Source organism: Blennius ocellaris, assembly GCF_963422515.1.
Source record: "Blennius ocellaris genome assembly, chromosome: 3".
Lineage (NCBI taxonomy): Eukaryota > Metazoa > Chordata > Actinopteri > Blenniiformes > Blenniidae > Blennius > Blennius ocellaris.
Window position 1 is genome coordinate 15279011 of NC_137652.1, and position 13638 is coordinate 15292648.

The 13638-nt window shown below is 40.0% G+C and overlaps 1 protein-coding gene across 2 annotated transcripts in view; it reads left to right on the forward strand.

Annotated features, from left to right (window-relative positions):
- rhbdl3 (rhomboid, veinlet-like 3) overlaps positions 1-13638 on the forward strand; it is a 61529-nt gene that overhangs the window by 21522 nt on the left and 26369 nt on the right. For both annotated transcript variants that reach the window (XM_080520780.1, XM_080520781.1), the window contains exon 4: positions 12729-12887. In XM_080520780.1, coding sequence (XP_080376906.1) covers positions 12729-12887 — 159 coding nt within the window. The remainder of the gene's footprint in view (positions 1-12728; positions 12888-13638) is intronic.

The following is a 13638-nucleotide window of genomic DNA, read 5'->3' on the forward strand; positions in this document are numbered from 1 at the left end:
TGTATTCAGAATGTATAGTAGCTACCAGGGTACACTTCTCCATGCTTAGCTTTTCTTTTCTTTTTTGTCTTTTCACTTTGTGTGTCTGTAAAACTTGAAAGCAAAGTGGATTGGACCTGCTCTCTGTCCTATAATAATCGTCTTTTCACACAATGAGCGAGGGAAATAACAAGTTCAAGTGTGCAGTCTGTGCAAGACTTGCTCCCTCAATCTTTCACTGAAGTTTCCCAGGGGAAAACGCGGCTCATATTCAAACACGTGTAACAAGGGAAAGAAAGCCGAGTGGGTGAGAAAGCGTTCCAGGAGCTTTAATAAAAGTTGGTAATAATGGAGAGCTGCCATGGGACAAGTGACGTCCTCTCTTAGCTTGTTGATCTTGCTGATGTATGCCGTGTCAGGCCATGGATTAATTGACTTGGTTTGGGCACAGCTGCAGGTTATCCTACAAAAGGTTAAAGTTATTTTACTTGTAAAATTAGTATTTATTGCCATAGCTACAGTTTAGACATATTTAAATACTGATATTATATATATACATATGGATGCATTACTAAGATTATGGGTTATAGTGGTTCACAATACTTGCAATGCACATAACAATGTAGTGTTGTCATAATGTAGAGATGTAGAATTACTTTCTTCTTATTTAGGTGGCAGTGTTGTGCAAATTAATGAAATATCTAATTGGCTGGATTCTTAGACCTTGTCCACATGAGCCAAAACAATCTATTATCTCCTTGATGTTCTCCGAAAAAATTCCGTCCACATGTCAGTGTGTACATGACTCAATACGACACCTCAGGGTATGTAGTATATATGCTTGGCCTTAAGACCAAAAACTCAAAGGAAGACACGGAGAACATACATATATAAAAGTTGAGTCAGATTCATACCAATGAAAAGAAGCAACAACCAAACAGCAACTGTATATACAAACAGCAGCAAACAGGAAAAGTCAGCTTTTTTTTTCTGAAATGCTGCTGCTATCACAAGTACTGCAAATACAGGCTCAATTTAATACATTTGACATTTGGTTATCTTTCATATTGCTGAGTTACATCGGGGTTAATGTGGCGCTCCTCCTTCAGTAAACAGTAGTGTTGAGAAATAGTTAATTAGCGGCTCCTGATTGGAGGCGACAGCTTCAACAAACGCTAAAGCAGCTGAATCAATGATTGTTTGTGTGGAGCTTGTCTATTCTATCTGATTAATTGTCACCTATGATGCTCCCCACCTAAACTATCACGATTCCATCCTGGATTCATTTGGATGAGATGTGTTTTACTCCACTATAATTTGTTCTTCTCCGTCGGTCCTCATCGTTTTTAACCTCTTCCGTCTTACTATCCCACTCCTCTCCTCTCCTCTCCTTACTGAGCTGTGGCCTCGATCTTCGCCTCTGAATTCAGGTGTTTATTGCTGCATTAATAGGCACTGCTGTGGCATTTTGGGGGGCCATTAGGAGTCTTGTTGAAGCATTAGTCATGTCTCTGAAGTGTGACGTGGGCAGAGCACTGACCGGGCCGGAGGAGGCCGTGACACGCATGGCGAGCTGGTCTTTATGCCAGCCAGACGGCTGACCTTTTCCATGCAGAATCCTCCATGACAGGGGAGGCGATGTCTGAGTAATTAATGGTGTGAAGCTGTGGTGCCTCATCGCCTCCCGTCCTCCTGCAACCTGCACCACTTTGCTGCCGCTGTGTCACTCTGCTGTCAGGCGACTCCAGCGGAGGAGCTCACCGGGAGCAGAGGGGAAGTGGCTTCACCTGTTTATGTTCGTCTCAGGTGGAAGTGTGTGTTTCCAGCTCAGTGCAAGCGAAGTTCACTGCCAACACTTTGGTGATAAATGAGATTGAAAAGAGGATCGTTTGAGTGACAGCAAGATCACACTGTCGCCTTGATCTGAAGTGTTGAAGTCTCAGGTCGAACACAACGAGCAAATAGCACAATTAGACTAACAGTTCCTTTCCTGAGTTTGTATTACTGGATGTTTTTCCAGCTTTTTAGTGTTCTGCTCTCAACAGCAATACATTTGTTTGGTAACTGAATTTCTTCTGTCAGAGAACAATGAAACTACCAGCTGGCAGCTGACGTGGTGAGTGTCTGTGCCTGCCCGAGCCGGGAACGCTCCGGTCAGTACATGGGAGAGATTTGACCCACTCATGTCAGATCGACCTCTGAGATCAGTTATTTTTGTCTTGCAAGCTGCACGGACCACTTTGGTGTTACAAGCGTGCTTTTGTGCATCTTTAAATCTTTGCATCACCGTCACTTTGGAGACTGTGGCGCGGAGGTGCAGTGGTTCGCACTGTTGCCTCACAACAAGATCATTTCCAGTCTAGAACTGCAGGACAAGTAGCTTTTTCTTTTTGATTTTTCATGTATTCTCCAGCTTCCTACTACAATGTTAGTGCATACTCGGCTTATTTAGTAACACTTAAATCGTTAATGGTGTTTATGTGTTTTTTCAAGCCGTCTGAAAATTGCCTCTCGATCTTCAGAATCAGTTACCTGCCTTTCATCATGTGTTGACTCGGAGGGATTCAAGCGCTCTGTTATAAAACACACATTCAGAAAAGAGGAATGAATGGACATTTAAAGATGCAATTTGTAAAATATAACTATTACCAACTTCTCAGTTTGCTTTCTGTCATAATTATGTTTTTATGTTGTAAGTTGGGATTATTTACTTTATAGCCACACTGTGACATATTACAAAGACAACTTTAAAGTTTAAAAAATGTCTCAGATTTCAGCAACACAACTAAGATTATTTTCTATTCACATGTGTCAGTTTAAGAAAAACACTGTGAGTGACGTCGCATGCAAACAGCAGTATTCAAGTGAGGGTTTTAAATTAGACCTTTTTACATGAGAACGATCTACAATAAATCACATTGTTTGCTTTCATTGGACACACATAAATAAAAAATTAAAAAATAATCACATTATGCACTGTGCTTTAATTTGTTAGCATAAACTCCAAATGAACATTTCAGATTCATGACTGTAAACTTGGAAATGGATTGTGTGTGTTATTTTGTTCTGCCATCAGACAAAATGATCAGTGCATAGTTTTAGTAGATCAGTTTAGTGTGTGTTTTGTGTGCGTGTGTTTTGTGTTCCTGTGTGTGTGTTTAAGCTTTAATTATTTGCTATGCGCAAACCTTTTGTAGATCAGACCCATAGTAGGCAAAAAACACATATTGAAGCCATGTACTTGATTAATGTGTTGAGGCACAGTTTGTATTGACATAAGCTGCAGTGAAGACCGATTTTGAATAATTTAGTAAGTGTGCCAGGTTTGCAACAAGGTGATAAATGCGCAAAGTTTACTTCCAAATAGACCTGTGTTTGAGCTCCGAAGTGGTATCAATAACAGCTGAAGGAGGACAAATATATAGCTTGCAAGTTGCTTGGATCCTTTTTATTACAAGTACATAAAGCTAAAGCAACATACAGTGACACCCCAGGCAACTCTATTAGTGAAGGTATGCAATCAACTCAAGCGGTTTATTTACACTATGTTGGGAGACCGAGTGCTGTCAAGAGATAGGGGCCAGTGGGTTATCTTGTTAACCTCAGCAACACAAACATATATCACTGAGATGAAAACATTACTGCTGACTCCCATTTCTTTTTTTTTTTATGTTCCATTACTTTACCTTTAAAGCAGTTAATTTATGAGAGGGCTAAGAATGTGCACACAGAGCAAAAACATCTGAAAAAACATTGCTGATATTTGAAAACATTCATCTGCACAAACAGTTAGAATTACAGGATATTAAAATGATAACAGATAATGTAATCAATAATTTTCATGATACAGAAACGTTGTTGATTAATCCACTGTGTTGTATGGGACTTGGTAAAAAAAAAAAATGTAGGTTAAATAATTTGTGTTCCATTGTTGTTTTGTTTTGTTTTGTTTTGTTTTGTCATTCTGGCTTGATATCACCTCATGGAAGCATTTTGGCTTTAAAGGTTTGTGTGAGAGGGCTGGAATCCTCTTTTCGAAATATCACATGGAAATAATGTCAGATCTGTTTTAACACTGGCTTTTCTGTCAGCTGTCAGTGTTAGTGTTTAACTTTTCACCTCTCCATCGCTACCCCCCCCCTCTTCATTCGAAGCTGCCGCCCGCTGACAAGCTGTCGGCTCCACTCAACCTGAACTAGTCCCTTAAATGAGACCAAGTAATCTATACCCCACCAGTGGGGCCGGCGATAAGCCCCCAGCACCACAGAGCATCTTTGAGCTCTTGCACCCAACCACACCAATAATGTAATCTTTCAACTGTGACATATAATGTGACTTAAGAACGGAAGCATATGTGTGGGAGATAAAATGAGATATCAAAGTTATCATTCAGGAACCCGCCCCCCCAGTGCCAAGAGCATACTCTCTAAAGCCTGATTAACTTGAGAAGGTGAGTGTGAGTGAGTGCTTTTCCATTGTGCGATGGTCAGAGAATGAGGCGCCCCTGGTCTCGCCTGTCCTCCCAGGTGCTTCAGTGTAATTAGCAGCAAGACTAACGAGCTTTTGCGAGGCGGGCTTTTTATTACAGCTGTTAATTGCTTCACGTCAAGGGAATAGCCAGGAAGCGTAGGGAGGTGGACTGACTGCGGACGGGCTTTTTTCGGTGTGACTGATTGTGCGTGTGCGTGCTTTTCTTCTTCGCCAACGTCCACAACTCTCATAAGAATAGGAAGCGGCCATCTGAGGCGATTGTATCGAGACAGGAAGCCGCACATTTAGTCAAAGGTCGTTTAACACATTTTACATATAGAAATACGATCCAGCCCTGCAGATCTGTCAATAATTATTCTTTGACAAATAAAAACTATGCTCAGTTTGGCTTGAGATCATCAATGGTATAATTTAATATTTTGAGGATGTATTTTATAGTGGTATTTTGTTTTTTCACTTGAATCTCAGTGATGTACAGTAGTTACTGTCTTCATAGAGGTAGCATTTATATTCTTGATGGAATTGAAATGTATGGTTATCAGTGTAAAGCACTTTGGAGACTGCTGAGTGGTGAAGAAGTGCTTTATAAGTGAAGTGAAATCCATTATCGTGCATTAAAAGGCTGGTGTATAATTTTAAATCAAATGTACATTTGAATGTGTTTTGCTGTATACGGGTGAGTATGGATTTTCTTTGATAATTAAATGTGTGAAGGCCACAGGTCAGATTTAAATTTAAATGATTAACTTTGTTCACAAAAAACACAAAGTGCTGATTACAGAAGTGAATGTTTCAAGGATTAATATATACAACTTTGTTGATTGCTGCTATGTTAGCTATGTTAACCCTTCTATATTTTGACAGCCTAACTCACACTATTTGTTGTTCCCACCTGCTATATCATGTGAGTTTATTTCACCAGATTGTGGTCTGACTGCAGCTTAGCACATTTAATCCTGCCAGTCATAATAATCAGCAGACTCTGAAAGGGCTGTTGTTGGCTTTGGGCGAGTCGTTATGTGGCTGCACTGCCTACTGTGGTGTCTTTTGTGTGTGTATATAATTTGAATTTTCAAATCACATTCCACTGCCAGGAGATAAAAGTCACATTTAATGAGAATTATAACCATTGCTTTTAAAAAGTCCTGTCGGTCTCATGTTTGTTTCCTGTTGTGTTAATTATGTCAATCTCGTCTGGTTTGGTTATTATTCATGCACTGCACAGAGTTTTGTCCTTTGTCCTTGTCTCCACCATCATACCTTTGTATCACCTTTTTAATAAAAACAAACCAAAACTGTGATAACCACTTGGTAATGATGATAATGAGGTGTTCCAGTAGTTACAAGTGTTACATCAATGTAAGATACAACCTGCTACTTGATGGGTCATTTCCATGTGTGCATTAGTTTTCCTCCGGAATCCAAAGACATGCTTCTTATGTGATAACTGTAGGTGTGTCTGGATTATTATCGCAATACATTAGGACTATGAAGGATGGACATTGTGTCCAGGCTTGCACCACATGCTGGCTTGAGTGCACCACAGATGGGTGTGAAAACCCATATTATGATATGAGCTTTGTTTCTGTTCACTCCTGCTGAGGGAAATGCATACTTCAGACTCCAACAACAGGTCAATGGAAAGATTTTAGTTATACACAACTCTGCATATGGTACTATAACCCTGATAGATTAAGAAACTATGCAGTTTCTACTCATAACAAGGCACATTAATGTTTCATAGGAACTGTCCAATAATATAATGTAGACATTTAATTGTTAAGTGAAGGCTATTTGGGATCGTGCTCTTCTGATCCACAGTAATCAGTTTTGACTTATTAATTTGTGAACCAGCAGGCTCCTAATTGCCTGCCAGTGTTTTGGTTTGACACTAAAGTGCTTTTTTTTGTGGTTCTTGATTCTCTTATATGGGGCTGCATGCTTTTTATTTTTCGTGTGCGCCTCAGTAAATGTGATCCCCTCTGGAGTTCATACAAGGATGGTTTTGTAATTATCTACATTGACAATAATATTGGTTTGGTGCTTAGTAGGACAATCTTTGTATCTTTTCCGGTGCTGGACCAGCAGCCTGTAACTCAGCTCGGAAACCATTATGGATAAAGAGAAAAAGGAAAGTCATTAGGACAGCAAATATCCTGCCAGGTCATTAAAATCTCTGTTATAATGTCTGCAATAGTTAATTAGTCTGTCTTGGCTGTATCAGTGCCATGAAAGGGATTTTATTTGTACTGGAATACACAATCATCTCATAGCTGTACCCCTTCAGATTAAAGGGTTTTAATTGTACAGGAAGTAATTCAGACTATAAATATAATCATTGTCCAGTAAACTGTTAACATCTTTAAGCCTTCATTGTTTTGGTTGTTTTATAGATAAGATTAGTTAATGAGATGCTTGATGGTCTATATATTCAATGTCTTGATGACTTAACATCTTATTTTATTTGTGTTTCAGCACATCAAGCAGGGAGAAGCGGTTTTATATAATAATTTTTATTGCACAATACATCCACTCATTGTCGCACACAGTCTGAATCTGAGGTTGGATTGTAATTAATTATACTGCTGGACTGGTTTCTGAAGAGATACTAGTTATTTAGCTTGGAGACCCAGTTATGTTATCAACACATTCATGAATATAGTCATACAGTTTTGATGTTTTTAGTACCCAAAATTCTACTACACTGTGTAGAAAAAATTGTTAAGAAGACGCTAACTGTACACGTGATTTGGTAACAATTGCCACATATCAAGCTTTTCATCATACAGAAGTTTTCATTTCATCCTCCCTGGCCAGATGACGTTTTTTTATTTTCATTTTTACCCTTAAATATCAAACATTTCCTGCAAAGATGAAACTCCAGCTTCTTAAAGGGAGTTTTATTTTTGGCTCTTGCTTCTCACAACCACCTACACTTTATGCATCCACATACTCACACTCATTCACACTTCCATACACATGTTACTGCACCCTCAACAAGTGTGTTGCCTTGCTGATTAGCAATGGTGATGCCTACTACACCGCCTCAGCTGGAGGATCTTGTCATTAAGAAGCGTGACATTAAAAGTCTAAATTTAACTCCTCAGGCAATGTGGATGTGTGCAGTGAGATTGTTGCTTCCTCTACTTTTCCACAAACTTCTACTCTTTTAAGGTACTTGTACAACTTTAATGATTCCTCTCACTGTATAACAGATACTAGAAATAGACATCAACAATGGAAAATGGTCCCTGCATCCCCTGGAGACAGGTCACGCATGTCATGCTGCTTCAAAGGACTCTTCATGCCTGTTACTGCATGCATTTGTTCAACAGAATTATTTTCCAGTGTGAAATTAGATGACTTTACGGGGATAAGGCCGCAAATTCCTGCCATGTCAGCTTGCTTCGCAGCCTTTCTGCAATATCACGGAGAAGACAGCGAGGTGTCTAACAGTGACTGGACAGAGTGGCGGTTGCGTTGACTCAGAGCAAACGTCTTCACATCAATTTGAAGTCAGCACTTTGTGATTACATGGTACAGTACCAGCGTATCCCAGCAGAGCTCACATCATGTAGCCAGTCTGGATGTTTGATGATGTTGCTATCAGTGTCTTTTGTGGTCTGTTTTCTGCTGATGCAAGATAAATTCACAGGTTGGTTTTTTTGCCTTGCTGGGGATCTCTTTCTGCAGAACTTTGAGCCAATGTTTCATTATGGATTTATAAGAAAATGTGACTTTCTGAACATGGATGGAACCAAATTAGCTTGGGACATCTTGGTGTTACTTACTGTCTCTTTCAATTAGCCAAGACGATCTCTTTATTTACCCCCCCATGCCTCCTTCGTCCTCTCACCCTGTGCTTACCGTTCCAGCTCATCAGCAGCTCGGCACTGTTGGTGACCTGTGTCAGTCTTGGTCAAAAAGTCAAAGATCAAAGAGGTCAGACAGGTCCAACACTCAAAGGTTAAGTTTATCTGATTGTTTGAAATGATTTCCTGGCAAACTCTTTTTTTCTTTGGTTTAACATTAAAGTGATATTGTATTCAAACAAAGTAATGACTTGTGATTAATGTCACGTCCAAAGTCCTTTTTTCATTGATGGTTGTTTTCTCTTCACCTTTTATGACTTTGAAATAGATGTGATGATACATCTTTTTTTCTTTATGACCACATTCTTCAGTTTTCTTCATTTGTCTATTCCCTCTATGCAAACTTGAATTCTCTGACCCTTACAAACAGCCCACTCTCTCCTTCCTTAATATTCAGCTTCATGAAAATGAGGCTGTAGACAAAAAGCCTTGCATTGTGTCCAATCTGCTCCCCCAACACAGTACACCCTCATCCCCCCAACCCCCCCTGTCCTCCATTACCCTCCGCTGCTGTTCCTCTCCCCCTCACTGAGACGCCTCTAATGTGAAAGCTCATTGGTTGTGAATGTTTGGTATGCTTTGTGATATTATTGTGTGTGTGTGTGTGTGTGTGTGTGTGTGTGTGTGTGTGTGTGTGTGTGTGTGTGTGTGTGTGTGTGTGTGTGTGTGTGTGTGTGTGTGTGTGTGTGTGTGTGTGTGTGTGTGTGTGTGTTGCTTTTTTGCTTGCAAATGAAGCCTTAGACTTAGACAAAAACGTAGTTTAATAATAAGAAAGCAATGGAGCTTCATGTTCCTTTACATTCACAGTCCTGTGAACGTCTCATATGTAGAAGCTAAATAAGAATTCTAATTTCACTGCATTATCCTCTGATGTTTACTTATTTAAGTTGTCAGAAAAAAACGCAAAAAAAACACTTGCAAAATAGTTTGTAGTCATCTTGATGCACAGATGTTTTTTTTTTATCCATTTACCCAATGAAACCATTACAAAGTGTAGAATTTAGATTATACATGGATAACCGTGATAGAACACATAATACAAAAGCAAAAAAAAAGCTACACGAATGATATTTATGTCAAATTTTAATCAAAATATATTGATGTGATCGCTTTTATTTTCTTAGTTTGTGTTGAAGCCAAAGCTGAATTGGCTGAAGAGGAGTTGATCTTGTGTCATATAATGTCCCTCTCTGCACGGACCTGCATCAAAGGGGAAGTGATCACTAATTGGAGTGAAGGGACCGGGTAAACCTTCCATGAAATTGCTGTCAGAGGCCCATGGTTGAGTGTGTGTGTGTCCCTTTGCAGCTCCACCCCAGCTGCCTGCCCGTTGACTTCAGTGCTCATTCAGCTATGAAGCCTGTAGAGTTGCTGTGTGTGTGTGTGTGTGTGTGTGTGTGTGTGTGTGTGTGTGTGTGTGTGTGTGTGTGTGTGTGTGTGTGTGTGTGTGTGTGTGTGTGTGTGTGTGTGTGTGTGTGTGTGTGTGTGTGTGTGTGTGTGTGTGTGTGTGTGTGTGTGTGTGTGTGTGTGTGTGTGTGTGTGTGTGTGGGAAATAATGCCTGGCCGTCTGCATCCGTGAGTGACGTGAGAAGAGATAACTGGCAAATTTATTGAGCTGTTTATTTTTCTTCTGAGGGAAACTTGTGTGTTTGCTTTCGAGAGGGAAAGTGAACAGGAGGGAGTGCTGGAGAGCTACGTGAATGTCGGGTGAGGGGATGTTTTGTGTGGGGTGGATTGAGGAGGATGACAGGAGGCTGATTGGGGTTTTGGAGAAGGGGGTGTGGAGAGGGAAAGATGGGGGAGGTGTGTGGTGAGGTTCTTGGATTGGACTGTAATCCTTTAGTCCTGGTTGGAAATAACCCTGCACAGTCTGGGACAAACAATATGACAGGGACACACACACACTGAGCATATTGTGCTGTTCCCACACTGAGTGGTGGGACTAGCTTCAGCTGATGTTGTTTCATCATGACAAAATGTCCACGACAGAAACTGGCACATCTGCTGCAAGAGAAGGTTGGTTCTTTTCTTTTTTTTTTTGCTTTCTTTCTTCTGTGGAGTTTACATTTTCATCCAGTGCTTGTGGGGAAAAAGAGATTGAGGTGGCTGTTTTGGTTTGTGGTGCATATGCAAGTGGCAGAAACTGTTGTGCAAGCTGAACTCAGCTCTTTAGAGTCTCATCAAGGCTTTAGTTGTTTTTAGTTTTCCTGCGCTAATGCATATTGTTAAAAAAAAAAAAAAAAAGCCCTGTCATTGTGCTCCAGTTTAATAGGGATGTACTGATAATTTCTGCAACACCTCCCTCTTCCTCCTCCCTCTGATCATCTGTTGGCCATTATGTGTCAGATGGGACACACCAGTTGTCAGAAATGAATCTTCCCAGATTGCTTTTTTCTTTTTTTCAAACTCATCATATTACATCAAATCTTGTCCAGAATTGTATGCAATATACATTTTTTCACACATTCCTCCTATATTTGTACAGGGATTTGTACGCAAATCTATCCTAAATTGCAGCCAATTGACACCCTGTTGATATTTTCCAACGCATTAATTTTATTCAGTTTAAAAAATAACAAACTAGATAGCTCCAGTCACATTAGGTTTGGATTTGTTTGTGTTTATTTACAGCAATTGGACATAAGATTTCTTCTACATTTCTAACATGTTTTTTTTTTTTTTTAACAATTTTGACATGACCTTAAATTTCTTAAATACACCTGCATATACAAGTAGTTGAGCCACATCCGTCATTGTGGTAACCCACTTGACTGCTTCAGCAGTTTGCTCTCAGTACCGAATGAGTCATATTCCTCACATCATGCCGTCTTGTAGTTTGAAGGTTTCACTCACTGTGTGGAAGCAAAGGTGTCAATGGTCCCTCTGCAACAGGACAGACCAATATTCAAAGGCTCTGAGTGGCTTTATATGCTGCAGTCCAACCTGCAAACACTTGTCAAGTCATTTCATGCCTCATATTTTATCTTCTAAGCTCTTAATAAGCTTAATGTTGTGCAAAACCAAATTACTACAAACAGGGTTAATTTTAGAGACATCTCTGTCGTTGCATATTGGAAAACCAGGAAAATGAGCCAATTCTGCTCATAAGTGTCTGCATTTAATTAACAGCTGCCACAGGAAGAGTGTGAAATCAATCTCCAAGCTAAATGTGGGTATTCATGGTGGTGATTAAAGTCGCATTACAAAGATGGCACCGAGTTTAAAATGCACTGACAATCGCAACTCGAGCGGTTGATTAAAAAAATGCCTTATCACCTTTGGTAACATGCAGGAAAACAACACCATTAAGAGCCAAAAATCTCCTCTCCCTGTTGTCACTTGCTCAAGCGCAAAGCACCTGCTGCCCACCCGGCTGCACTCAGCCTCTGTTAACACTGGCATATGGCAAACACACATGCAGAGAGGCATACACGTATTTGTGTGCTGAAACTATTTCTGGTTCAGGGATGCTGGAGTCCTGCAGGCGATTTATATTGTCTGAATGTCACATCTTTATGCATGAATGCACCGAGGCACATTTGCACATATACAAATACAAAGTGAGACAGTTACACATGCAGTCACACTGAGACAGACACGCAGCAGCTGTCTTCTGTCTATGTCCACAAACAGCCTGATGCTCAAATCAAACATTTAATCCACCAGTGTGTCTCATCATTGTTTCAGGGCAGTTTTTAACCAACCCTAACCCACAGTATATCTCTCATTGTTCTAAACACTTCTTTCTGCAGCTCCCATTCCATGGATTTACACCAAACACAAGTGAATGTTTCCATATGTACATTTCAAGAGGCAACTTTACTTGAAACTGACTTTTTGAAGCTGGGACGTATAAAGTGAAGAAAAGAGTGTGTTGAACCGTCGTGTCAGGGTTTGCAAAAATGGAGAAAAGTGCAGCTCTTTCTCAATCTGAGCACTTAAGTAATCACTGTTTTGAAGGTCTTTTGAATTTCCATCTTTTCAAATACATCTGCAGTTTTGTTGGATTATCTGTTTTTTCCCCAGATGTGTTTGAATGCGGCCTTTAATTAAATGTGCTACTCAAGTTGAAGTTTGAAGTGAAGTCCCACACTGTTAAAAATACCGCATCTCAACAGCTCGGCCTCCTCAGTGCAATTACAGCTCTTTTACAAGATTTTCAAAATACTGCTTATGGTTTTTACCCTCGATTATGCGCTGCGTTGATTTGTATCCAGTGCTTCATTTACTGCACGCAAAATGTGAGTTTTTGTTGTTGTTTTGTCTTGTCATTTTTTTGTTTGCCATGAGTGCAACAGAAGTGTATTATTTAGGTCTGCTCTGTTTTATCTCACCCGGTAGTACTGCATTTAGAGATGACATGAAAATGTTCTTTTGTATTTGCAGTATGATCCAGACAATTCAGGCTTCATCAGTACAGAGAGGTTCAGGGACTTGCTGGCGACCCACGGTTCTGAGCTCGACCCCCACAAACTGGAAGTCCTGTTGGCCCTTGCCGACGGAAACGCTGATGGGAAGATCTGCTACCAGGATTTTGTCAACTTGGTAGGCCCCTTTAAACCTTTTCACATTTGCAGACATCAGTGTGAAACATAAACAATTTTTTTTAATGAAACAAGCTATTTCTTACCATTGATTGTTTTCTTTTTTTTTTGCTTTTTGACCAGTATTTGTTACAATAGGTTTGATAAAACAGTGATTAGAAGCTTTACTTATCGTAATGCTTTGAATCTTATGACTTTTACAGTAATGAACTCAACCGCAAAGCTTTCAGTTCACCAAGATCTCACATAAAACAAATTCAAGAAGGCCAACCTTGAAGATTGTGGTGATCCAGGCATTCCTACAGAGTAATGATGCCCCACACTTTTAACATTATGCTCTTTGATAAGTGCACCAGTAATGACTTACCTAGTGGCAGTTTTCATTTTGACATGGACCTGTTGTGCCTGGATCCAGGCCCATCATGTAATTTTGTTCTCATCTCTATGGTTATATGAGCTGCAGTGTGAATGTAATGGGCAACATGTATGTCTTTGCTTCACATGTTTAGCTATAGACCGATCTCAAATCGTAGTGCTTTCAGTGTAGATAGCTGTAGATAATCAGGCCGGATGCTTTGGGTCTGATCAGCTCGTCACAAATAGATTTACAAATATGGAGCACAGAGTGCAGCTCGTTCAGTAAGTCAGCTCTCGCAACATGTTGAGAGTGTTTGTCAGCCAGTGTTTCTGAAATAAAGTCCAGAACTTTGTACAGAGATCATGAGATCTTTGATGAAAAGATCAAAATGCTA